Source organism: Stegostoma tigrinum, chromosome 36 (assembly GCF_030684315.1).
Source record: "Stegostoma tigrinum isolate sSteTig4 chromosome 36, sSteTig4.hap1, whole genome shotgun sequence".
NCBI classification, from domain to species: Eukaryota; Metazoa; Chordata; class Chondrichthyes; order Orectolobiformes; family Stegostomatidae; genus Stegostoma; species Stegostoma tigrinum.
In genome coordinates, this window is record NC_081389.1 from 20,052,716 (window position 1) to 20,079,540 (window position 26,825).

General features: G+C 41.0%; 1 protein-coding gene across 5 annotated transcripts in view; it reads right to left on the reverse strand.

Annotated features, from left to right (window-relative positions):
- Positions 1 to 495: 495 nt before the first annotated feature.
- hmg20a (high mobility group 20A) overlaps positions 496 to 26,825 on the reverse strand; it is a 55,702-nt gene continuing 29,372 nt past the window's right edge. For 2 of the 5 annotated variants that reach the window (XM_048520831.1, XM_048520829.1), the window contains exons 4-10: positions 25,582 to 25,794; positions 13,979 to 14,111; positions 13,521 to 13,558; positions 9,085 to 9,157; positions 8,030 to 8,245; positions 5,744 to 5,876; positions 496 to 3,253 (exon numbers count right to left, since the gene is read on the reverse strand). In XM_048520831.1, coding sequence (XP_048376788.1) covers positions 3,250 to 3,253; positions 5,744 to 5,876; positions 8,030 to 8,245; positions 9,085 to 9,157; positions 13,521 to 13,558; positions 13,979 to 14,111; positions 25,582 to 25,794 — 810 coding nt within the window. In that variant the 3' untranslated portion in view covers positions 496 to 3,249. The other 3 variants (XM_048520832.1, XM_048520830.1, XM_059640196.1) reach the window with 3 other exon arrangements.

Genomic DNA, 26,825 nt, shown 5'->3' on the forward strand with positions numbered 1-26,825 from the left:
TGGAATTGTCACTGCAGTGTGTTTCGTGGATGTGTCAGTTGCCATTCTTTCTGTGTTAGCATAGTCAACAAATTCTGACAGATCATTGAACTGTTAACTATTGGTCATAACTGAGGCTGCTTCTATCTGCACAAACGTGCTTTTCAGTAGGTATCACTGCAAAGTGATCAACAAAAGGAACTTTGATTCTCAGATAGCCCTCATACACAGAAGTAAAACTTAACAGAACCCAATCAAAACCTGGGGTTTTCCTGATCTACGTACTTACCAGCAGAGATAAACTCACCCTAAAATTACTTACAATTTCTTTGGAAACAAGCAGCAATTTCTTGAAAAAAAGAACAAAATGTAGGCTAGCCTCTCAGCAACTTGACCTCAAACTCCTGGTAAAAATCCTTGAAACAGATCTCAAACGATTATTTTGCATAAGGACAGATATGTGTATCATCATTTCTCTAGTGGGAGAATTCTTAAAATTATCCAGATTCCTAAAAGCAAAATCAAAAAGTATTTATTGTGACCGTACCTCGTTCTTTAGTGACATGGACATTTTTTTTTAAAAACACATACATAAGAGTGATCAACTTTCCTAAATATTCAATAGTTTTCATGTTTAACTGCAGTTACACTGTAACTCCTTCAAAATGCACCGTATGCATAAACTGTTCAATCAGTTAACAGTTTGAAAGAGCATCTGCTCAGTTGCAGAACATTACGGACTATTCTCTTTATCATTATCATGTCTACTGGCAGTGGCTTAGATCAGGCTGTGCTCCCCAACAACCTTCGAGAGACAGTTTATCAAAACAGTATGAGATCACAGTGTTTCTACAAATGGAAATTTTGTTGTTTGACCCTTATAAGGTTTGTATGTTTTTTAAGGTTACGATTTCATCTATATTCAAACAAAATACAAACTCCAGAACTCTGAAGATTAAAGAGTCTCGAAACAAGAAAAGGTGGATCAATTTGCAGAGAAAGATCAGAAATTCTTGGAGAAATTCTGAGAGTTGATAAACTTATTCTTCTCATTTGGTGTACTCCAATGCACTCTCAAACATGTACACATTGGAGGACAGAATTTCAGGAGAGGAGCATAATGTTTTGTTTCAGCACATATGTGTTTAAAGTTGGGTGAAGTATTAGATGGGGAACACCAGAATTTTAGGCACCAGTAAAGCTGATAGAAAATCTTATGCTAGGAGATTTTGTTCTCACTCACTTAAGCAATGACTCATGCTAGGAATATAATTCAATAGGGAGTGGTGACAATCAAAAATATGTGCTCCATATGAGAGTATACATAATGGGCATCAGAGGGCTATTAAACTAGTGGACAAAGTTCAACGATACCTTCATTTAGCAGAAATTCTTCTCGTACATGTTGCTGGATAGTGATGAGGAAATGAGAATCCAATAGAATTTTCCCTGATGACCAATTGGAGTATCTTAAAATCAGCCAACTGTGTCAGTTTCTGGAGGCCACCTTGACACCAGTGCAAGTGCGCTGAGCTTGTTTCAATGTTTTACTCCTTGTTGTAAAAATGAGGGGGCTGTATAACAGACATGCAATTCTACTTGACCGATATTATTGCATATTTTTCTAAATGGAGGATGATCAATAGAAAGCACTTTGGAACATGCTATGTTCTGCCCAGTTCATGGACGAGGATGACCTCTGTTCTTTGAGGTTAAAACTTGTGCCTGAGGTGCATTCTCCTAAATATTCAAAGACATTCTATTATGCAATCAGTTAATCAGTCACATACACTGGTTAGATCATACCTTAGATCAGGCTGCAGAATCTGAGAATAGACACAAGCTGAGAAATCCATCTGACCCAATGGTGCTATGTAAACCGGATCCATCCAAGGAAACAGTACCCTCTGTTGGCTTGGATTCAAATTCTTGAGCACAACCCAAATAGCCTCACTGCAATTATTTAAACCCTTTCCTTCAACAAACCCAGATTTGACCATCAGTCTCAATTTCAATAGATGCAATTGACTTCAATTCCTAAATGACAGCTCCCACCCGTACCTCCCAAGAAAACATTAAAAAGAAACAAGCCTCACATGAAACAGCAGACAAGTCTAGGAATATATTCTCTGGGGTTATGTTCCAGTCTCAACAATAATGTGTTGAAAGCACCACAAAATGAATATGTCCTCTGGGCCATTTAACTGGAATCCATGATTTAGATACCAATACAAAGTAATTTCTACCAGTCCGATGGCAAGTAATGCTAGATGTTTTCAGTTTTCTCTCCTCATTTGAAGATGCTGCTGAAGTATGGTACCACAGATACTCTACTATCAGGTTCTTGCTGTCATTTTTCAGCTTATACAGTATGCTTTGGCAAACTGTATGTTATATTCTGATGGGTTAGATTCAGTCTTCACCAACCGTGTACTTCCATGTACCATGTACAGCCCTTATCTCATTGAGGGGCATGTCAAATCTAGTTATTTCCTTTGTCAAATATGTACTTTCAAGCAGGAATGACTAGATAGCAATAGAGAATGGTAACTCTGGACAACCTTCTCCACTTCCACTTCATTTAGAATGGTTATGGCCAATTGCAGCACTGTTAACTGGTTGAGATCAAGGAAGCCAACACAGGCCAGGGACTGAATGTAGGAATTCTCTATTCTGTCTAACTTACTTTTACATTAGCCAAATCAAACACAGGAATTCTTGACTTCTTTTTTAAAAAGAAGAGTTATGGCTTAGTTAACTCATTCAGGATTTCAGAAAACCATCAACCAGAATCATTAAAATCAGATTCATCTAGCAGCTTGTTTCTATGTGCAATACATGTTGCCATTTTCAAGGTAGAAAAGGAAAACAAAGAATCCATTTAGTTTTTAAAAAGCTATTCAATGGATGAATTTGATGAGTAAGAACCCAAAGTCTTCAATGCCACAAGAGAAGGTTTCACACAAATAATATAGGAACATTTGGCTTTAGTCATCCATTTAGTCACTCACTGATGGAATGAGAAGAGATCAAGCTTCCAGAGAACAAGGGGCAACACAACGATCCCCTATAGGTTGGCAGACTTTCAGCACATTAGGAATGAAAGAAGACCTGTGGCTGGGAACAGTTCTCCTCCAGAGCAAGCTGAACTCCAAGGCCTCAGACAGTAGCTGCCATTTCATTCCCTTTGCAAGTCTAAGTGGCATCTTCCATTTCCGACTGCTCAAGCTGTGTAAACAGATGCTGATGCCTTCAGAATCGACCATAATTTCAACTGGATATGGCAGTAAAAGAAAAGGGTAAAACAAAATTAAATGTAAAAATCCTGTTCCATTAAAGAATTATAAACTGACAAAGCTTTCGACATCTCTTCAGAATTGGAAGAGCTTTCCTGATTAATCATCCAACATTTTTCCCCTTCGCATCTGGTTTCAGCCCCTGTGTTGCAACATTTTTAAAAACAAACAGATGTTAAATTCAAGAACAATTCTATGTTGCTGTGCTTTGAGTTCACTAGCAATGATTTCCCCTTACCACCAAGCAATTTGCTCCATTTCTATTACAACCACCCTCTCCACCAACCTCATGATGGAATCAACTTCTTGTAGGGGTCAAATCCCATAGTTGTCAGTCACTTACAACTCATCCAGAAACTTTGTGCATTTTTGAAGCTCTCATCGAACATAGGACAGTGTAGCACAGGAACAGACCTTTTGGCCAAATGTGTCTGTGCTGACCATGATGCTGTTCTAAACTAATCTCATCTGCCTGCACATTGTCCAGATCCTTCTATTGTCTGCCTAAACGTCTCAAACTTTGCTATCATATCTGCTTCTTCTGCTATCCTTGTAGCATGTTGCAGGTATCTACCACCATCGGTCTAAGAAACTTTCCTTGCACGTCTCCTTTAAACATTGCCCTCATCGCCTCAAACCTATGCCCCCCAGTATTTGGCATTTCCACCCAAGGAAAGAGACTCCGACTGTCCACCCTACTCACGCCTCTCATAATTATATATACTTCTATTTGGTCATCCCTCAGCCTTCGACACTCTGAAATAATCCAGGTTTGTCCAACCTTCCGTTAAAGCTCATGCACTCCAATCCAAAACGACTTGGTGAGCTTCTTCAGAACCCTGTGCAAGCCTCTAAATCGGCAACTAGAACTAAGCACAGTACTTCAAATGTAGCCTGACCAAAGTCTTATTCAGTTGCAGCATGACTTGGGAAACTTTTGTACTCATTGCTCTGACTGAGGAAGGCAAGCATGCTGTTTGCTTTCTTTACCACCTTAGCCACATGCGTTGCCACTGTAGTAAGTGTACGTCAGCCAGCTGGACCTCACAGAATATGGAGTTCCCTGATTGGATCTGTTAATCTGATACAATCAGGGAGTTTTGGCTGACATATAAAAAGGGGGGAGTGTCAAAGACACTGACAATCTGGTACGTGACTCTGTATGAGGCAATTCTAAAGTCGAGATCTGTTCTAGTGGAGATGGGATACCAGCCTCTGTGAAGTTATTCCACCACTTTTAGGGAGCTATGGATTTGGGGCCCAATATTCCTCTCCATATTACTGGAACCCTAAGGTTCCAGTGTACTTTTCTCTTGCATTTGACTTCCTAAAATGCATAACTTCACATATGTCCAAATTAAACTCATCTGCCATTTCTCTGCCCGACTTTCCAGCTAATTTCCGTCCTGCTGCATCCTTTGACATCCTTCCTCACCATTCACAACTCCACCAATTTTCATGTCATCTGCAAACTTGCTAATCAGATCAGACATTTTCATCCAAATCATTTATATATATTCGCAGGGGTTCGAATAAATGTATTTACAAAAAGGATCAGCAAACATCAGCCATGCTAGGCTTGTGCTTGAAATTTATCCTGCAAAACTCCACTTTAAAGTTCACTTTTGTTCTCAATTCTATGATTCTCATTTGTTCATAGGATGTCGGGTGTTTCTGGCTAGGCCGATATTTATTGCTTATCTGTAATTGCTATCCACACTGCGTTGGTGGCCCTTCTTCTTGAACCATTGCAGCTGACATGATGTATGTAAACATAAATGTAGTTACAGGGAGGCAGTCTCTCAATTTTGACCTATTATGACATCACACAAGCCAGAGATTGCCAGTTATTTTACATTTGGTTTCCTTCCTTTCCGCCATTAATCCATCATGCATGTTGTATTGACAAGATTTTTGCGGCATCTATAGAGTCACAGACTCCCCACAGTGCAGCAAGAGGCCATTTGGCTCATCGTGTCACCACTGACACTTCAAAGAGTATCTCACCCAAACCCATAATCCACTCTGTAACTCCGCATTTATCATGGCTGACCCACCTAGCCTGCACGTCCTTGGATACTGTGGGGCAATTCAGCATGGCCAATCCAGCTAACCTGCACATCATTGAACTGTAGACGGAAACCAGAGTCTCAGCAAACTCTACACAGTCACCCAAGGCTGGAATCAAACCCAAGTCCCAGGTGCTGTGAGGTAACCGTTTTAACTACTGAGCCACTGTGTTGCGCCCAATCCATGTTGTATCTGTATCATAATTCTGATGGCACCACACTGAGTCCAGCCAATAATTGCTGGAAAAACAGTAAATTCAAACATGGATAGTTTTGAATGTCCAAATAAGGTTCAAATTAATCATTAAACAGAGATTTCCCACTGGCTGCTGATACTCTCACACAGCACTCTGACGATCAGCACAGAGTAGTCTTTGAAAATGGATACTGCTTCCTCACCTGTCAAGTCGGCTTACTAAATCACGCACTGTGGCAATGAGATTCTCATTATTTTGAGGGTTGGATAGAATAATACTGTGTAATTTCCTCATGTAGGAATCAATGGTTTCCAGGGTGGGTGTCTCCCCAGAGCCTGCAAAAAATAGGAAAACTTCCAATTATTGGATAACAATAGCATCAGTAATAGGCTAGTGTCATTCTTTTGTCACTTATCTCTGCATTCATTCCCTTGAAAGCATCGCATTCCTCTGGAATAACCTGTGGTATCTCCCCCAGTGGTCCTTCCTTTTAGGTGAGCTTTGCCGTGGAATATATAACCTTGCAGATCAAGTCAAACCACTCAACATCCTGTTCCCTGCTGATTGATATTAATAATACAAGTAATTAAGATTAGAAAGAAAAAATGTGATGGCTGCTGATTGATTAATTTATACATAAAGGAGGAACCAAGGGGATTTTGTGGCATAGCAGTAATGTTTCTATCCCTGGGCCAGAAGGTCTCGGGTTGAAGTATCATTTGCTCGGAGGCATGTCATAATATGTCTGAATGGTTTGATTAAAAGTATGTATAATGGGGTAACAACCAGAGTTTTGGGAGAGAACTGCTGGGCTAGTAAACAAATAAAATCAAATAAAATGTATTGACGAGTGTGGTTAGAATCCATTAATAAAATATGCCCAGCAGAAAAATCATTGTACATGAATAACCAATTTGAAGAAGATATCGTCATTCATTTCAAGCTTCACTTCAGGAACTTGAAGTACAAACTGTAATCATGGTTTCAGGACAGGAGAAAATTGAAAAATTGAAATATCTCATTAAGTCATTATAGGTATGGTTTTAGGAGGTGGATAGTACACTGAACAAAAGAGATTTGTAATGACATTTATCAATCATAAATATGAAATAAAACACAAAACCTTTTAAGTTCTATAATTCTTTCAAAAATAGTTCCCGATTTGACGGCTGAAAGGTACAGGGAAATGGTATGAAGTATCTCACCATTCTGTTCCTTTTACTATCCTATCTTAGTCTTGCCAAAATTAACTATCTGCTGTTAAGTAATAACAGACAAGAGTCTAGTGCATCACTTTGTATTCTACAGCAAAATATATATACCGATTCTTCTTCACCATTTGTTAGAACATTGTCTTCAGCAGCAAGATTCTTTGTGAGACACCTGCTGCCCCTTGTTAATGTGAATGTCACAAAATTTAGTCTGATATGGCAGCAATCTACTGTCAGCAATTATACTCAATGTTCATTTTAACCTTTCAATATGAAACTCCCACAAGATCAGGTTATCAGCTTATGGAATTTTGGCACGTTTACAGACACTCAATATAGAAAGTCCCATTCCCAGAGCAACTCTGAAGTTGAATTACTCTTGTGACTTTCAAAGTGTAAAGAATCCTTGAACTAAAACCAGGTTTTGGTTTCAGTGTAATTCTCGTAAAGCTGCCTTGGAATCTTATAGTATTGTTTCACTGGATATTTCTGATTTATGAAAAGAAGATTACTGTATGACAATAAACAATATCCTAAGGTACGTTTTGTTAACAAGCACCATATTTTGTGTTTCCCATTTTCTCTTTCTTACTCCGAAGGTGATTACTCCAATTGAGTTGCTTCCATGGTCAGTGGCAATATTCTGATATTGTGCTAGGGTAACTATTCTAAATGCAAAATCCCAGAGAAATGTGCCTGTTTTTGCCTTCACTCAAGCCATATTTCCACAACAATTTGAAGCAGGAATATTTGGTTATTAATTTGGAGCAACAACCTGCCTGATTTTCTTGCCCCTCACTTCTACAGGATCAGAAAGACCAACAATAGTACCAAAGTTAGTGTCTTAGCTTCAGAGGGACAGACCTTGGAGACTTGCTGATCTTTTTGATTCAATACTGTAACACAATTAGCTCATGAGATCAGATTCCTCACTTTGCCAAAATTTTAATTGTCTTCAATGAGTCATAGTACTGTAGCATTAACTTAATTCTCCAAAAGTGCACACTCTCAGTAAACTACTGGGGTTGAACTACCAATTAGGCTGGTATGGAGAACCCACATAACTGGATTATGCTCTTTCCACAGAACATATTAATCGCATATTGGTCCAGCTTGCTCACTTTTTCTCTGTCATCATGACGCTGCTCAATAGCAACTGGAACATTAAAGAGGCACAAAGGTAGCTTGTTACATTTCTTTCCTACTTTTGGCTCAGAATTTTTTTCACCTTTCAACTCTGGAAGTGTAATGTTCTAAATGTACAAAGATTGAAGCACCTGGCAATGGTACAGTGGCAAAACTTGATGTCAGTGCATGCCGCAGAGTATCCAAGTGCTGCTGAAGGACAACGTTCCTGTTTCTTTCTTGCATCACATCAATCTCTAGCTTCTCGACTGCTGTTTTCATGCTTTCCACATGCTTCTGTAAGGCTGCATTTCTTTCTTCATACTCTATATTGGACTTTCGCAGCTGCCGGAGCTCCCTTTCTCGAGCTGAATAAAAATCAAAATTTTATATTTGGGGTTCAAATCAGAATACTCAAGAAAGAAGCTAAGGAAAATTTGTAGATCTCCTCTGCATTAAAGTGAATAATTGCAATTACACCATTAATTTAAATAGGCTCAGTGATGTGGAAGGATAGAGGGATTGAGAGATACAGGTGTACAGAACAAAAGTGCTAATTTAGTTTTTATGATTTAACTCAAGAATCATAGAATATAAAAGCCACAATATAACGATAAGCCTAAATAAATCTTAAGATATCAATTACAATACTGTGTGCAGTATTGAGAAGGGCATTGAGACTTTCAAGAGGATATAATTAAGATGATCTCAGATGTTGTCTAGAAAGAGGGAATACGCAAATAAAGAGCAACTTGAAAAATCTGATCTTTTCTCATTAATATAATGGAAATGTTTAAAATTATGAAAGATGAGACAATGTAGATCGATGAAAATTGCAGCTGAGGTGTCAAGAAAGAGGGAATACTTAGAAGATTAAATCTGAGTTATTTTAAACTGACAGCAGAGGAACATTTCAACAGAAAGAGTTGTGAGACTGTGTAATTCACTTTCTTGGTTAATTGTTGAAGCAGACTCTATCAACCATAAGGTTAGACTGGATAGTTTGATGCATAGGAAGGAACTGAAAGAATGATGTAACAAGTAAGGTAAATGTGATTACAACAACTTGCTCCCTCATATAGATAAATAGTCCTAAATGAGCAGATTCAACATTTTAGCTTTGATTTATTTCAATAAAAAGCTTCAAATGTTATTTTCCCCATAATTAAATGCTTTGTACTATAATATTTACATTGGCACTTCTTACCTTTGCTGTGGTCTAAAAATTCCTCAGAGAAAATAGGAATATCCAACACAGATCGATCCTTCAGCTCACTCTGCTTTTGTAAAAACAAAATCATCATTAAAACAAAAGAGGAATCATCAATCGTTTTCTCCAATGGCAGAAAAACCTACTGTCACTTGCTTCCTTTTGTACTTTTACACTTTACCAACAGTTCAGTATCATCATTGACAGACACCAAATTAAACAGCTTTCCAGAAAATACATGAGAACAAATCCCAGAGTACTTTTGTGAAGACGTTTGCCACATTTTCTGACACAAACTACTTTCTCTTTCCCTCACCCCTGCTCCTGGTATAGGAGGCCTGACTGGCGGTCTATTCCCACACTGTTCATGTTGTTCAGTAACAGGCTTCCTGGAAGTACACAAGAGTGTGTTGCATAATGCTCAGGAAATCGTTGACATCCAATTTGCCACCCTCCCACAAGTCAGCAACACTGTGGCATTAATTATATTAGATCTTCAATGAGCCCTATATTTACCCCTGCTGTCCTTTGGGGGTTGCTTTTCTTTCACTGCATCTTGCAATGAAGGTACATTTTACTTTGTATTACCAGGCTGTTTATAACACACCGTCTTCAAATGGAGATAAATCAAAAATCTATTTACAGACTAAGATAAGGATCATGCAGACTCATCTGTAGAAAGGGACTCTGGTGGGTTTTAAAGCATTCTCTTCCACTCTCAAGTAAGTTTTCTAGTTTACTCCACCTCCAGTAATTTAGTCAGAGAGCAAAAATGATAGTTGACAGAATAGATAGACAGCAAGTTCCGTTAACAAACTCTTACATTTAAATATCAATCTGGATGAAAGGCTGCATTAGTTCATCTGTTTCCAGGCTTTGGTGCCACTATTCAGTCACATTGCTTTAATATGGTACATGTATATGGAACAAGTTACAACAGGATGTGGTAGAGGTGGGTACACCATTTAAAAGATATATGGACAGGTACATAGATAAGAAAGGTGTGGAGGGATATGGGCTAGATGCAGGCAAATGGGACTGGTTCAGGTTGTGAAATCTGTTCGGCATGAATGATTTGGGACAAGGGGCCTGTTTCCACGCTGTGTATGACTCTATGACTTTATAACTCATGTTCATATTCCCAAATACTGCCTCAGCTAGGATGGCATGGACTGATAATTCATATGGAGAGTATCTGATCTATCTAAGTGGTCAGGGAGAGAAGTCACAGAGAGGCGGCAAACAAATAATCAACACAGACCATTTCTGGGTGCAACCCAATAGAAGCTTATACAATGGACTAACAACGAGAAACAGGTTCCTATCTCATAGATATCCTCCTCCTGACAAAGTTATTAGGCACAGTGACTTCTAAAGGAGGCAGTGAGAGAGGAAAGGTATATCACTGGAGGGAACAAGCCCCAGCTAAAATATGGACAATCCTTTCACCCCCATTAACTATTTGTTAATTTCTGCTTTCTTTAAGAAACTGTGCAACTTGTACTGTCTGATGAATTGGCTGCGGAGGGTAGGCTGGTTGATCATGAAAGGCTCAGCTGAGTTGGAGCTTAGTGATCATCCACTTTCTAGCTGCAACTATTTGAAAGTGATCATAAAAGTAATTCCTGCCCATTTAAGAAACATTTTTATTCCTGAGTTAGTTGTCACTTAGCTGATCTCAGCTAGAGCAGCAGCAGGCAACTAAGCACAGACCAGGGTTGGAACCTAAAACTTCACTTGACTGTTACTGCTCACAGAATATAAAGATATCGAGCATGCAGGGGAGCCACCAGGCACACAAGTCCTGAGTAAATTTCAACCAGTTTCAAAGTGCTTATCAGAAGCCTTGCAAGAGTCCTTAAATTTTATGAGATAAAATAGTAATTACTAAATCTGGTATCAAAACTACATATGTATCATCACTGAAAATCAAACTTGCACTATGTAATATAGTGAAGAAAAAAGGTCAATGATCAGCTATCATACCACACAAATGACTTTTCAGTGAATCTGTTTAGGTCTATGCCTAATTGCATGGGATACACTGTCTTAATGCTTAACTGATAAAACCAATCCTCAGCCATGTACAAATTTCTTAAAACAGATGCAGTTACACTGCAACAACGCAAAAGAAGAAAAAAATACTCATTTGAATTGGCGCATGTGGATTAGTTGAAAATACACTTTGCAAATCTAACTGACAGAGAACCAAAAACTTGCAGATCTAACTTTTGAGGTAAATGAGTGGATCCATTTCAGTCCATTCTGTTGTCTGGCAAACATCGTACAGTTTCCCTTTGCGGGATTAATTCTGGCAAACAGCAACACTCAATGAAATTCAGTTGAGAACATCATTTCAAGATGTCATCATAATGAACAAAAAGTAATTCCTAATGCTTATTTGATGGAGTTAGCACAACCTCCTGTGGAAATAGTGTCATTTCCAAATTCGTGAACGCTAACCTTTCAATCCGTAGGGCCTTCTTTCAAAACTTATGCACATTATTTAGGAAAAGCAGATCCCACTTCTTATTCACTGCACAAACATTTTCTTTTAAATTGAGGAAAATTCAATGGAATCAATTCGTCAGCTATTTTTATTCTCACAAGTCATTTGTATACCTGCCAAACTTCCAAAGTCCATTTTTAATCCCTTTTATAATTTGGCTACAGTTCCCTATTTTTTCTCAATGTGATTTCAATCTTGTACATTCCCCAGTGGTTCTTTATCCACCAGCTGGGATCATGGCTGAGACAGCTGCAGCATCCTCTGCTGCTCGCAACTGAAATGTAATACTTTACTAAAACCTAATCGCTTTTGGAAGGATTGTACATCGGTGCTTCTAAAACGTTTCTATGACCTTTTGGAGGCTTGTCATGCTATATCGGTGAGGCCTGAGAGAGAAGAGGGGGAGGAGGGCAACATTAGAGTCCAGATAGGAGTAGACCTTGGGGTGCGGCGGGGGTTAGTGGTGGAGGAAATGTGGATGGAATCTATGACAGCAGGTGTCCATCCAGCAGGGGCGCATTTGCTATAACTTGGTTGGATGTCCAAGGTGACCACTGCTGCCTTGCAAACTCAAAACTTCAGCTCATGACCCCACTGGGGTTCCAATCCCCACTTTGTGGGGCCGTGATCTAAGTCAGTATGCCTGTTGTTACCACCATGTGTTTATGAGTGATCTACTAGAAAATTCCAAATCCATACCCTCAGATTCTGCACCCTACTTATAACATGAAGAGTTTCCTTTATCAATTCGCTTTTTTTCCCCACAATAATACGGTAACATTAAAACTGAAGCCACAATAACACCATTATCCCTCATCTGTGCCTTTTGCTTTTAGGACAAGGTGTGTTTTCAAGTACTCCACATGAGCTAATTCAAATGAATACCTTTTTCTTCTTTGCATTATTGCAGTGTAACCACATCTGATTTCAGAAACTAATATTTGTCTCACACCAGCAATTCTTCAGGTGTGGAAATGCTTAAATGAGTAGTGCTGTTAACATATCATAACCCATTCATGACTCAGGGAACTAGAAAGTTTTTTAAAAAATACTCACGAGGCATGTGGAAATTTCTAAAGTACAATCCAATGTGAATGAGCACCATTAAACTAATGTACAGGAAGAGACAGATGCAAGAAACTGGAATTGGAAGAATGCAAAATTCTTGGAGAATTCTAAGTTTGGAAGAGGTTACAAACAATGGGCATGACGAAAACATGAGAATTTTTGATTGAGATGTCAGTGAGCCCTTAAACAATGTTAGTCAGTAAGCAAAATTATGAGAGAGCAGGACATTGTGCAAGTTAGAATATGGTAATGCAATCATGCAGATGAGCTTAAGGCTGTGGAGAGTGGAAAATAGGTCTAGCCCAGGAAAGCACAGCAGCATCGATTTTGGAGATAACAAAAACATGGATGTGTGTTTCTGCAACAGAGGAGACTAAGAAGAAATTTGATAGAGGTGATCAAAATCATCAGGGTTAGAGTTTGTAGGGAGAAATTATTTTCATTGGCAGAAAGATTGAAAACAAGAGGACATCAGTTTGAAAATGATTTACCAAAAGATGAATCTGCAGCATTGGGATCAACGTTTTATGCAACAAACTGTTAGGATCTGGAAATGAATGCCTGAGAGTGTAGTGAGGCATTCAATCGAGGTCTTCAAAGGAATTGGATAATTACTTGAAGAATAAAGATTTGTAGGGCTACAGGGAGAAGGCAAGAATGTGGGTCTCAACAAATTACTCTTGCAGAGAGCTGGCATGGATATAACAGACCAAATTGACTTTCTCTGTGCTGTATCATGCTACGATTCTATTCGGTTCACTAAGGACATATCCTATCTCCTAGACATATTTTTATAAATACATTCATAATTTTTCTGTCATTGTACATGGTAAAAATAATAAATTATCAATCCTACCTCAGGAACAGAAAAGTTATTGGCTCGGGATCCTTCATCTAAAGGACAGGGAAGATATAAAAAAAATTCCACGTATGTTAGCATTAACAAGACTCAACCCACTTATAATACTTGACTTCAATGTCGGTTTGGTTTCTTGTTTAAGTCAGAAGACAGCATGAATACAACATTTTTTGGTTAATTTTAGCCTTCTCTCCTGAACACACATGATGTTCGTTCTCCAAACCTGATCTTTATATTTTGGAACGCAGCCAATTGAGGAAAACTTGTGTCTACAGTTGTTTTCTCTTGCTTCATGCAAAAATGCATTCAGATTGCTATGTGGAGGGGTCTGACATGAGGAAATTCAACAAGGAGAGGTTGAAATAAAACTGAATTTCCATTTCACAGGAGCCAATTGTACCCGTGATTAAACTGCTGACAACATTCCATTGAACAACAAGCCTCCCTATTTTTACCTTGGCTGAGTCCTTTTGTGTGTCGTTTGTCATCTGCTTTCTGGCTGAATCGTTTATAAGCCTCAGTCTGTTGGTACTGCTCCAGCTCCTTCATGTAACGCTCTTTGTCTCTCTCTGCTTCATCTAAATAATGCTGGATAGACAGAAAAGACTGATTAGAAACACAAAGGGTCTTAGGGATGGGACGCACTTGGAATTTATAGGATTGGTGCCAAACAGAGAGCACAAACTGATCAAATATTCACTCAGATAGCAACTATACAGAGCAACTGCAGTATGCACACGGGCACGTAGTGATTAAGAATATCTGCACAGACTGCAATTGTAACAACCTCTAGCTGGTTCACTCCACAGGAATTTGATTGTAACAAAGAATGATAATGAACCAAATTAATTCCCCAATCACTTCATTACTATAAACATTGTTATTGTTAAATGTATGTGGACAGGCCACCTTGGGGGTACAATGTGTCCTTGTACCAAGATTTGAGCCGCTACAGATCAATAATTCCCAAAAGGAGATCTTTATTTAATTTCAACCACTACAAAAGACAGTTTAACCCCTGTCTTTCTACTCAGTCCACACAGCTGAGAAGCACTAAAAGACCCAGAGTTTGGTCTGATTCACCTGGAGCATACCAATTAATTTATCTAACCTCCTGGAGTCCCTCAGTGTGAGCCTCTGGCTCTTTATTCACCGTCCTCAATTTTTGTCCTGGACGGGCAGGGGCATATTAAAAGTATGTTTTGAGGAAACGTTAACTCAACCTGATCTCTTCAACTGCATAAACGTTAGACTGATTCACAACAATAATAATTCACCATGTTGAAGTTGACAGACATGTTGAATGTCAGATCCAGGGGGATAAACCATTAGCATGGTGTTTCTGTTTCTCGATCTCTTATTCCCCATCGTCACCTTTAAGCCTTCCCTTCACATTCTTTAGAATTGGGAACAGGATCAAAACATTACTCCTCTGCCCGAGGGCTCTTGTTCAGATTCATTCAAGATTTTGATTTAGAGAGAGTACTTTTCATTCTCATCAACTTATTTGTTATGCGACTGCTGCATAGTAACATATTTGCATTGACATACAGTGTAGCTAGACTAACAAAGAAACCGAACGAGGATACCTCAAATTTACCATCTCTCCATTAAACTTAAAAGTCACAACACACAATGAAATTGTTACTTCTTAGGCCGTACAAAATGTATATTGACAGAAAATAACAAGCATACGTTAGGAGAAGTTTTTTCTCTCTCTCCAAGATCACTGACACAGATCAACACATTGAAAGCAATCAAACTAAACACACTTTCCACAGAATGGTGAAGTCACAGCTGTTACACTTCTATTGCATACACACAAAGCTGGAGGATTTTAAACATTGCAAACATTTTCACTCCACCTTAAATGTAAGTTTAACAATTAACATACTGTTCATTACAATAGCATCTACCATATTTTCTCTCATCTACCAAAAAAAGTTGCTGGACAAGTTCAGCAGGTCTGGCAGCATCTGTGGAGGAGAAAATGTTTCGGGTCCGGTGACCCATCCTCACAACTGACGGTGGCTGGGAAAACGTCAGTTTTTACGCAGAAAAAAGGAAGGTCGGTGGGTTAGGGAATAAAGACTCCATCCCGTTCTTTCAGTTCCTCCGTCTCTGTCGCATACGTTCGGATGAGGCCAACTCTGACAAGGGAGCCTCCAAAACGCCCACATTCTTCCTCAACTGAGGATTCCCCAGCTCCGTTGTTGACAGGGCCCTCAACTGGGTCCAACCCATCTCCCACACACCTGCCCTCACCCCTTCTCTTCCCTCCCACAACGGTAATAGGGTCCCCCTTATCCTCACTTACCATCCCACCAGCATCCACATTCAGAAGATCGTCAGACACCATTTCTGCCACCTCCAGCAAGATGCCACCACCAAACACATATTCCCCTCCCCTCCCCTCCCCTCCCTGTCCACCTTTTGCAGGGACCATTCCCTCCAGGACACCCACCCTGGTCCATACTTCGTCATCCCCAACACCTCCCCACAGCCCTACGGCACCTTCCCCTGTAACCTGCGAAGGCACAACACCTACCCATTTACCTCCTCCCTCCCCAGTATTCAAGGGCCCAAACATATCTTCCAGGTGAAACAACACTTCACCTGCACTTCCAAGAATCTAGTCTACTACGTTGGCTGCTCACCATGTGGTCTCCTCTACATTGGGGAAACAAAGCATAATCTTGGCGACCACTTCATAGAACGTTCTGCTCACAAAAAAGACCCTGAACTACCTGTTACCTGCCACTTCAACGCAACACCTTGCTACCTGGTCAATACCTGTCTCCGGCTTGCTACAGTGTTCCAGTGAAGCCCAGCGCAAGCTGGAGGAACAAACACTTCATTTTCCGCTTGGGGACCCTACAGCCCTCCGGACTCAATAGTGAGTTCAATAATCTTAGGGCCTGAACTCTGCCGTGTCCCAGACCCCCACCCCACACACCAGGCCTTGTTACCACATAGCCTGGCACTACACCCCCTCCCCCACCGTTGTTAGTCACTAACAGTCTCCATTAACAACTATTCATCCTCCCAGTCTGATTGTTAGCAACTCCTTTGTCTGTCTAACTATCTTTCTCTCTCTTTGGGCTCTATCCTATCGTTTACTCCCTACCCCACCTCCCTATTTTCTGCCTATAAACTGATGTTTTCCCAGCCATCAGTTCTGAGGAAGGGTCACCAGACCCGAAACATTAACTCTGTTTTCTCCTCCCTCCACAGATACTGCCAGATCTGCTGAGCTTTTCCAGCAACTTTGTTTTTGTTCTTGATTTACAGCATCCACAGTTCTTTTGGTTTTCTCCGATCTAGCAGTTCCTGAATATTGCAGCCTTAAATTTGGAGATTCCATATTCATTTGCAATAAGTTAATCAGCTCAAGCAAATCAGTGATTTCAAGCAGTCTTGGCACCAAGTTGTGGATTTTCACAACCTTTCCCCATTTAGAAAACTGTCTATCCCTCTAATATTCCGCCCAAAGAGCAAAATCTCACACGTGCCCACATTCAATCTACCAATTCTTTACCTACTCTCCTAACAAGCCCAAGTCCTTCTGCAGCCTCCCCACGTCCTCAACACTATCTTCCCCTCTACCTATCCTTGTGTCATCTGCAAACTTGGCAACATTGCCTTCAGTTGTTTCAAACAGGTCGCTAATGTATAACGTGAACAGTTGTGACTTCAGCACTGATCCCTGTGGAATTCCACTAGTCACTGGCTGCCATCCTGAATAACAGCACTCCGTCCCCACTCTCTGCCTTCTGCCAGTCCTCTATCCACGTCAGTAGCCTGCCATCACATCCTGGGCTCTAATCTTATTTGGCAGCCTCTTGAGTGGCACTTGTCAAATGTGTTCTGGAAATCCAAATAGATAATGTCCACTGCCTCTCCTTTGTCAAACTTGCTTGTTACTTCCTCAAAGAATCTAACATATTTGTCAGGCTTGACTGCCCCTTGTTGAACCTGATGATTCAGCCTTTTTCTTACCATGCACTTTCAAACTCATCCTTAATTATGAACGATATAAGTCTTACTAACAATTGAGGTCAGGCTAACTGCCTACAATATCCTGTCTTCTGACTCCCTCTCTTCTTCAACGAGACTGTTACATTAGCCACTTTCCAGTCTTCTGGAACCCCCCCCTAACTTCAGTGATTCCTTAAAGACCACCACCAATGTCTCCACAATTGCCTCAGCTATCTCTTTCAGAACTCTGGTGTGTAGTCCATCCAGTCCTGGTGATTTATCTACCTTTAGCCCTTCTAGCTTCTCCTTAGTATGACCACTGCATTCATCTGTACCTCTTGGCTCTCTTCAAGTTCTGGTATGCTATTAACGTCTTCCACTATGAAGACTGATGCAAAATACATATTCAGTTCCTCTGCCATTTCTTTGTTCCCTATTACTACTTCTCCAGCCTGATTTTCCAGATGTCTAATGTCCACTCTTGCCTCTCTCTTACGTTTTATGGATCTAAAAAATACACTTTAAATTTTCTTGTATATTAATTACCCTCATATTTCATCTTCTCACCTCTTACTGCTTTTTAGTTGTTCTCTGCTGGTTTTTAAAAAGAATCCCACTGATCTTCACCACATTGTCTACTTTTTCATTTGCTTTTATGTTGTCCCTGACTTCCCTTGTCAGCTATTGTTGCTTCGTCCTCCCCTAAGTAAATTTCTTTTTCCTTGGGATGAATTTTACCGAATTACCCCCAGAAACTCCTGCCACTGTTGTTCCACCATTTTCCCCGCTAGGCTTCTCTTCCAATCAACTCTGGCTGAAGCACAGGAGAGAACCAGCCTAAGATTGGAGAAGCAGCTTTTCAGAGATTTTGTCCATTTAAGTTACTGCACCCTTTTAACCTAATATTCCTGGGCATTCTGGGGGCAAAAATGCCCTCTGCACCCATGTGTTTTCAGTGCTGCCACATGGTCAATGTGCTTGGGCCCCAATGATTATATGTGCACCAACACACACTTCCTGGGCTCTGGGCACAGCACATGTTTTGCAGCAGATGACATTTCCAGCCCACATATCCCACAGATTCATATAGTAATACAGCATAGAAACAGACCGATTGGTCCAACTAGTCCATGTCAACCATGTTCCCAAACTGAATCTGGTCTTGGCTAGAGATAATAAAACTGCCAATGCTGGAATCCAAGGTAGACAAACAGGTGGCTGGAAGAATGCAGCAGGGCAGGCAGCATCTGGAGGAAAGAAGCAGTCAATGTTTCAGGCATTATCCCCCAACCCCAAGTCTCACTGCCTGTATTTGGCCCACATCCTACAAACCTTTCACATTCTTGTACTTCTCCCAATTTCCTTTAAATGATGTAACTGTACCTACATCTACCATTTCCTCTGGAGTTCATTCCACACACTGACGGCTTTCTGCGTAAAAAAGTTGCACCTTATGTCCTTTTTAAATTGTTCTCCTCTCACCTTGAAAATATGCCTCCTAGTTTTGAACTCCCCCACCTTAGGGAAGAGACGGTTTGCTATTCACCTTATTTATGACCATCAAGATTTTATAAACGTCTATAAAGTCACCCCTCAATCTTCTATGCTGTAGTGAAACAAGTCCCAGCCTATTTTTATAACTCAAAACCTTCACTTCAGCAACACAGTAAATCTTTTCTGAATCCGCTCCAGTTTAATAACATCATTTCTATAACGACCAGAACTGTACACAGTACTCCAGAAGAGGCCTTACCAACATCCTGTACAATCTCAGTTGGCATGTACCTGAACCCCTCGGTCTCTCTGTTCTACAGCACTACCCAGGGTCTTCCCATTAATTGTAGAAAGTCCTATCCTTGTTTGTTTTACCAAAATGTAATATCTCACCTTTAACAAAATTAAATTAATCAAACCATTGACCTAAATAATCAAGATCCCTGTGTAATCTGAGATAACCTTCTTCACTGTCCACTGTACCACAAATTTTGGTGTCATCCAGAAACCATGTCTTCTATTTTCTCATCCAAATCATTGATATAAATAACAAACAAAAGTGGATCCAGTACAGATCCCTGTGGAACACCGCTGTCACAGGCTTCCAGTTCAAAAAACAACCCTCCACCATCACCCTTGTCTCCTACCATAAAGCCAATTTTGTATCCAATTGGCAAGCTCATCCTGAATGGCTTGTCATATAACTTTACTACTTAGACTACCTTGCGAAACCTTAGCAAAGGCTTTACCAAATAAACGTCTAGCGCTCTGCCCTAATCAATTTTTTTGGTTACTTCCTTAAAAGACTCAAATCAAGTTTGTGAGGCACGATTTGCCTCACATAAAACCACGTTGACTATTCCTAAATATTCCGTACCTCTCCAAATATATGTAAATCCTATCTTTCAGAATCACCTCCAACAACTTACATACCACCGATGTCAAAGTCACAGATCTACAATTTCCAGGCTTCTCCTTACAGCCGTTCTTAAATAAAGGCACAATATTAGCCACCCTCTAGTTCTCCAGCACCTCACTCTGGTTGAGCAGCAGCGCGAGCGGGAGCCTGACAGGAAGCCGGTGAGTCACTGTTTTTGAATCTTTAAAAAGCTTACCTCGTGAATAGGCGGAGGTACGCTGAGCAGGAGCGGACATGGGACTGGTGAGTAAGTGAGGTAATATATTTGTGTGGTTGCGTTAACTGAAACACTACTCGGGTAGTGTCTTCCACCCATCCTCCTCCTCTAACCAAAAAAAGGTTCTGTGCACCTGATTGGTAAGGTAACAAGTTTATTTTTTATTCTTTATTTTTTAACAGTCTTGGGAATTTAGAATAATGGGAGCGGAGGTCAGGGCAGTTGAATGTTCCTCCTGCAGAACGTGGGAGGTAAGGATCACCACTAGTGTCCCTGCTGACTACATCTGCGGGAAGTGCACCCAACTCCAGCTCCTTGAAAACCGAATTAGGGAGCTGGAGCTGGATGAACTTCGGATCATTTAGGAGACAGAGGGGGTTAGTGAGAGGAGTTACAGGGAAGTAGTCACTCCTCAGATACAAGAAAAAGACAGATGGGTTACGGTCAGAGGATGGAAAAGGAACTGGCAGGCACTGCAGGGATCCCCTGTGGCCATTCCCTTCAACAATAAGTATACCGTTTTGGATACTGTTGGGGGGGACGACTTACCAGGGGAAAGCAGTGGGGCACAGGTCTCTGGCACAGAGTCTGTCCCTGCTGCTCAGAAGGGAAGGGGGAAGAGGAGCAGAGCCGTAGTCATTGGGGACTCCATAGTCAGGGGCACAGATAGGAGGTTCTGTGGGGACAAGAGAGACTCACGGTTGGTGTGTTGCCTCCCAGGTGCCAGGGTGCGTGATGTCTCTGATCGTGTTTTTGGAATCCTTAAGGGGGAGGGGGAGCAGCCCCAAGTCGTGGTCCACATTTGCACCAACGACACAGGTTGGAAGAGAGATGGGGATTTAAGGCAGAAATTCAGGGAGCTAGGATGGAAGCTGAGAGCTAGGACGTACAGAGTTGTTGTCTCTGGTTTGTTGCCCGTGCCACGTGCTAGTGAGGCGAGGAATAGGGAGAGAGAGAGAGAGAGAGAGGAGTTGAACACGTGGCTACAGGGATGGTGCAGGAGGGAGGGTTTTGGATTCTTGGATAATTGGGGCTCTTTCTGGGGTAGGTGGGACCTCTACAAGCAAGATGGTCTTCACCTGAACCAGAGGGGTACCAATATCCTGGGGGGGGAATTTGCTAAGGCTATTCGGGTAGGTTTAAACTAATTCAGCAGGGGGATGGGAACCAAAATTGTAGTTCGAGTATAGAAAAGGTTGAAAGTAGGGAGGTCCGAAATAAAGTTTCGGGGACGCAAGATGGCACCAGCAAGCAAGACGCTGCTTTGAAGTGTGTCTACTTCAATGCCAGGAGCGTCCAGAATAAGGTGGGTGATCTTGCAGCATGAGTCCCTGGGACTTCGATGTTGTGGCCATTTCGGAGACATGGACAGAGCAGGGACAGGAATGGTTGTTGCAGGTTCCGGGATTTAGATGTTTCAGTAAGAGCAGAAAAGATGGTAAAAGGGGGGGAGGTGTGGCATTGTTGGTCAAGGACAGTATTACAGTTGCAGAAAGGATGTTTGGGGACTCGTCAACTGAGGTAGTATGGGCTGAGGTTAGAAACAGGAAAGGAGGTGTCACCCTGTTGGGAGTTTTTTATAGGCTTCCGAATAGTTCCAGAGATGTAGAGGAAAGGATAGCAAAGATGATTCTCGATAGGACTGAGAGAAACAGGGTAGTTGTCATGGGGGACTTCAACTTTCCAAATATTGACTGGGAACACTACAGTTCGAGTACTATAGATGGGTCAGTTTTTGTCCAATGTGTGCAGGAGGGCTTCCTGACACAGTATGTAGATAGGCCAACAAGGGGCGAAACCACATTAGATTTGGTACTGGGTAATGAGCCCGGCCAGGTGTTAGATTTGGAAGTAGGTGAGCACTTTGGTGATAGCGATCACAATTCTGTTATGTTTACTTTAGTGATAGAAATGGATAGGTGTATACCACTGGGCAAGAGTTATAGATGGGGGAAAGGCAATTACAAAAGATTTGGCAAGATTTAGGGAGCATAGGATGGGGAAGGAAACTGCAGGGGATGGGCACATTAGAAATGCAGAGTTTATTCAAGGAAAAGCTCCTGTGTGTCCTAGATAAGTATGTACCTGTCAGGCAGGAAGGAAGCTGTAGAGCGCGGGAGCCGTGGTTTAAGAAGGAGGTGGAATCTCAGGTCAAGAGCAAGAAGAAGGCTTATGTTAGGATGAGATGTGAAGGCTCAGTTAGGGCGCTTGAGGGCTATGAGGTAGCCAGGAAAGACCTAAAGAGAGAGCTCAGAAGAGCCAGGAGGAGACATGAGAAGTTGTTGGCGGATAGGATCAGGATAAACCCTAAGGCTTTCTATAGGTATTTAAGGAATAAAAGAATGACGAGAGTAAGATTAGGGCCAATCAAGGATAGTAGTGGGAAGTTGTGTGTGAAGTCAGAGGAGATAGGGGAAGCACTGAATGAATATTTTTCGACAGTATTCACTCTAGAAAATGACAATGTTGTCGAGGAGAATACTGAGATACAGGCTACTAGACTAGGTGGGATTGAGGTTCACAAGGAAGAGGTATTAGAAATCCTACAGAGTGTGAAGATAGATAAGTTCCCTGGGCCGGATGGGATTTATCCTAGGATCCTCTGGGAAGCCAGGGAGGAGATTGCTGAGCCTTTGGCATTGATCTTTAACTCGTCATTGTCTACCGGAATAGCGCCAGATGACTGGAGGATAGCAAGTGTGGTTCCCCTGTTCAAGAAGGGGAGTAGAGACAACCCTGGTAATTATAGACCAGTGAGCCTTACCTCAGTTGTTGGTAAAGTGTTGGAAAAGGTTATAAGGGATAGGATTTATAATCATCTAGAAAAGAATAATTTGATTAGGGATAGTCAGCACGGTTTTGTGAAGGGAAGGTCGTGCCTCACAAACTTTATTGAGTTCTTTAAGGAGGTGACCAAACAGGTAGATGAGAGTAAACCGGTTGATGTGGTGTATATGGATTTCAGCAAGGCGTTCGATAAGGTTCCCCATAGTAGGCTATTGTACAAAATGCGGAGGAATGGAATTGTGGGAGATATAACAGTTTGGATCAGAAATTGGCTTGCTGAAAGAAGACAGAGGGTGGTAGTTGATGGGAAATGTTCATCCTGGAGACTAGTTACTAGAGGTGTATCGCAAGGGTCGGTGTTGGGTCCACTGCTGTTCGTCATTTTTATAAACGACCTGGATGAGGGTGTAGAAGGATGGGTTAGTAAATTTGCAGACGACACTAAGGTCGGTGGAGTTGTGGATAGTGACGAAGGATGCTGTAGGTTGCAGAGAGACATAGATAAGCTGCAGAGCTGGGCTGAGAGGTGGCAAATGGAGTTTAATGCAGACAAGTGTGAGGTGATGCACTTTGGTAGGAGTAACCGGAATGCAAAGTACAGGGCTAATGGTAAGATTCTTGGTAGAGTAGATGAGCAGAGAGATCTCGGTGCCCATGTACACAGATCCTTGAAAGTTGCCACCCAGGTTGTCAGGGCCGTTAAGAAGGCATACAGTGTTTTAGCTTTTATTAATAGAGGGATCGAGTTCCGGAACCAAGAGGTTACGCTGCAGCTGTACAAAACTCTGGTGCGGCCGCACTTGGAGTATTGTGTACAGTTCTGGTCACCGCATTCTAAGAAGGATGTGGAAGCTTTGGAAAGGGTGCAGAGGTGATTTACTAGCATGTTGCCTGGTATGGAGGGAAGGTCTTACGAGGAAAGGCTGAGGGGCTTGAGGCTGTTTTCATTAGAGAGAAGGTGGTTGAGAGGTGACTTAATTGAAACATATAAAATAATCAGAGGGTTAGATAGGGTGGATAGGGAGAGCCTTTTTCCTAGGATGGTGACGGCGAGCATGAGGGGGCATAGCTTCAAATTGAGGGGTGAAAGATATAGGACAGATGTCAGAGGTGGTTTCTTTACTCAGAGAGTAGTAAGGGAATGGAACACTTTGCCTGCAACGGTAGTAGATGCGCCAACTTTAGGTACATTTAAGTCGTCACTGGATAAGCATATGGATGTACATGGAATAGTGTAGGTTAGATGGGCTTGAGATCGGTATGACAGGTTGGCACAACATCGAGGGCCGAAGGGCCTGTACTGTGCTGTAATGTTCTATGTTCGCTCGTACTGATAGATAACACAAATATTTCTGCTAGGAGCCCTGCAATTTCCTCCCTTATTTCCCACAACATCCTGGGATACACTCGATCAGGAGAATTATCTACCTTTAATTTTTCTAGGAGCTCCAGCACTACTTCTTCTGAAATATGAACTATTTTGAAAACATCAATATTTATTTCCCTGAGTTCTCTTGCCTTTGTTTTCTTCCCCATAGTAAAAACCGATGCAAAATATTCATTTAATATCTCTCCCATAGCTGGAGGTTCAACACAAAGACACCTCCCTGATCTTAAAGTGGTCCTACTTGTTTTCTAGGTGCTCTGCTGCTCCTAATGTACTTGTAGAATCTCTTTGGATTATCTTTAACCTTATCTGCTAAGGCTATCTCATACCTGTTCTTTGCCTTCCCGATTTCCCTCTTAAGAATGTCTTTAGATCCTTTAGATTCTTCAAGAGATTCATTTGATCCCCGTTGTCTATATCTAATATATGATTTTTTAAAAAATTCTTGATTAGAACCTCAATATCTTTATTCATCCATTGTTCTTAAGCCTATCAGCCTTACCTTTCACTAACAGGAACCTAATACCTCTGAACTCGCGTCAGTTTTGAAAGCTCTCACTTGTCCGTGTTCCCTTTACCTGCAAACAGTCTACACCAATCAACTTTTGAAAGTTCTTGTCTCATACCATTAAAATTTATCTTATTCCAATGAAGAACTTTAACTTTTATGCAAGGCTTATCCTTCTCCATAACTATTTTAAAACTAATAGTGCCAAAGCCTTTCCCTGCTAATGCTTTAGTCATTTGCTCTGCCTTATTTCCCAAGAGAAGGTCAAGTTTGTTCCTTCTCTAGTAGAATATTTACATATTGATTAAAAAAATTCTTGAATACATTTAACAAATTCTTGCAAGAGCTGTGGATCATGTCAGTTAAACCTCTGCTACTACGAAGAAATTATACAAGATTACACTCATATTAAAAAGGAAGTCTGCAAATCTGGGAGTTTAAATACCATCCATAATTAATTATAACTGTTATTCAATCCAACCTCTCTGTAACAGAAACAGAAATTGCTGGAAAATCTCAGCATGTCTGGCTGCATCTGTGAAGAGAAAATAGAGTTAATGTCTCAGGTTCAGTGACCCCTCTTCACAACTTCAGTAGCCAGGAAATTTGTCTTCACTAGGTCACTGGACCGGAAATGTTAACTCTGTTCTCTCTCCACAGATGCTGCCAGACATGCAAAGTTTTTCCAACACTGTCTGTTTTTGTTTCTGACTTCCAACATCCACAATTCTTTGAGTTTTTTTTGTCTCGTGTCCAGCCTCTCAGTACCTGTTTATCATCTGCGGGCAATTTGCTCCACTCATTTCCTAACATTCTGGTGATTTCAGAAAATGGAACATCTGGCCGTTGTGCTCGAAGCTGCTCCCGACGTTCATTTAGGAATCTCACATATCCAGTCAGTGGAGCTTTTGGTGCATTGCTGTCCTTGGTTGCTTTTTTCCTTTTTCTTCCTTTAGGCCAGCCCCCTTTCTTGGCAGTTTTCTGCTTAACAATACAAAGAAAGCCTGTTTACCACGTCAAAGAGATCGCAGAATGTCGACAGAAGACGCCTTCCATGGCAATGAAAATTTTAAACACTGTATGGCAAATTGCAAGATGTGGCTCAACACTCTCACCCGTCAAAAAACAAACCAATCCATATGTGCCTTGGATAAGACTTATTCTAGACCAGCTAGAACTCCATTTTTTCATTCACTTACCCAGTTTGCTATTCCATTCAAACCAGCAGTTTAACTTATTTCACATAAATCTGTGACCACAGAAAGATTATGGAAGCTGCAAAGAACGAAACCAACCTGGCATGCTATCAGTCAATTAGTTATTACATGTTTTATTATAAATGAACATTTTCAATGCTTGCATTCACAAAGCTTTATTGCTCATCTCACTTTATGAGCAAACTATACAGTAGATGAAACATTTCAACAGATACAGACTTCTGCTAAAGATACCACCCGGTCTAGTAGCAAGTCATAGAATACAGAGAACGTCAAATTCAATTCCCAGTCTGTGCTGAGTTAACTGACCTCAGCCTAGTTTCTACAGGAAACACAGCAATCTCAAAAGGAAGGAATGAAAGAGAACCAGAGTTCCCATTCCTAATTGCTTTCGATCAACCATTCTGAGAACATTAATGGAGGACAGTATTCAGCTTAGCTATGGCATCACCACCGTTCAGTTGCACATCGTTTCTACTAGCATAAGGAGAATAATAATTGGACAAAGCATCAGAATGTAGCTGGTGCATATGAAAGCACTGTCCTTAAAGATTGGAATTTTTTTTGCAATATTCAATATCTTGCTAGACAATGGGAGCATTCCAAAAATATCTATAGCTTTCATATTTAAACCTCAACCTATGACCAAAATATAATTAGTTCCATAGACATTTACAGTTTACTCCCCACAGGGACGAGGTTCACTTCCTGTTGAGAGTCCAAGTTGTGATTGATTCATGTTTGCACCTGTCTCAGAAATGGTTTTTGAAATCTTCTCAATCTCACTCTGACCAC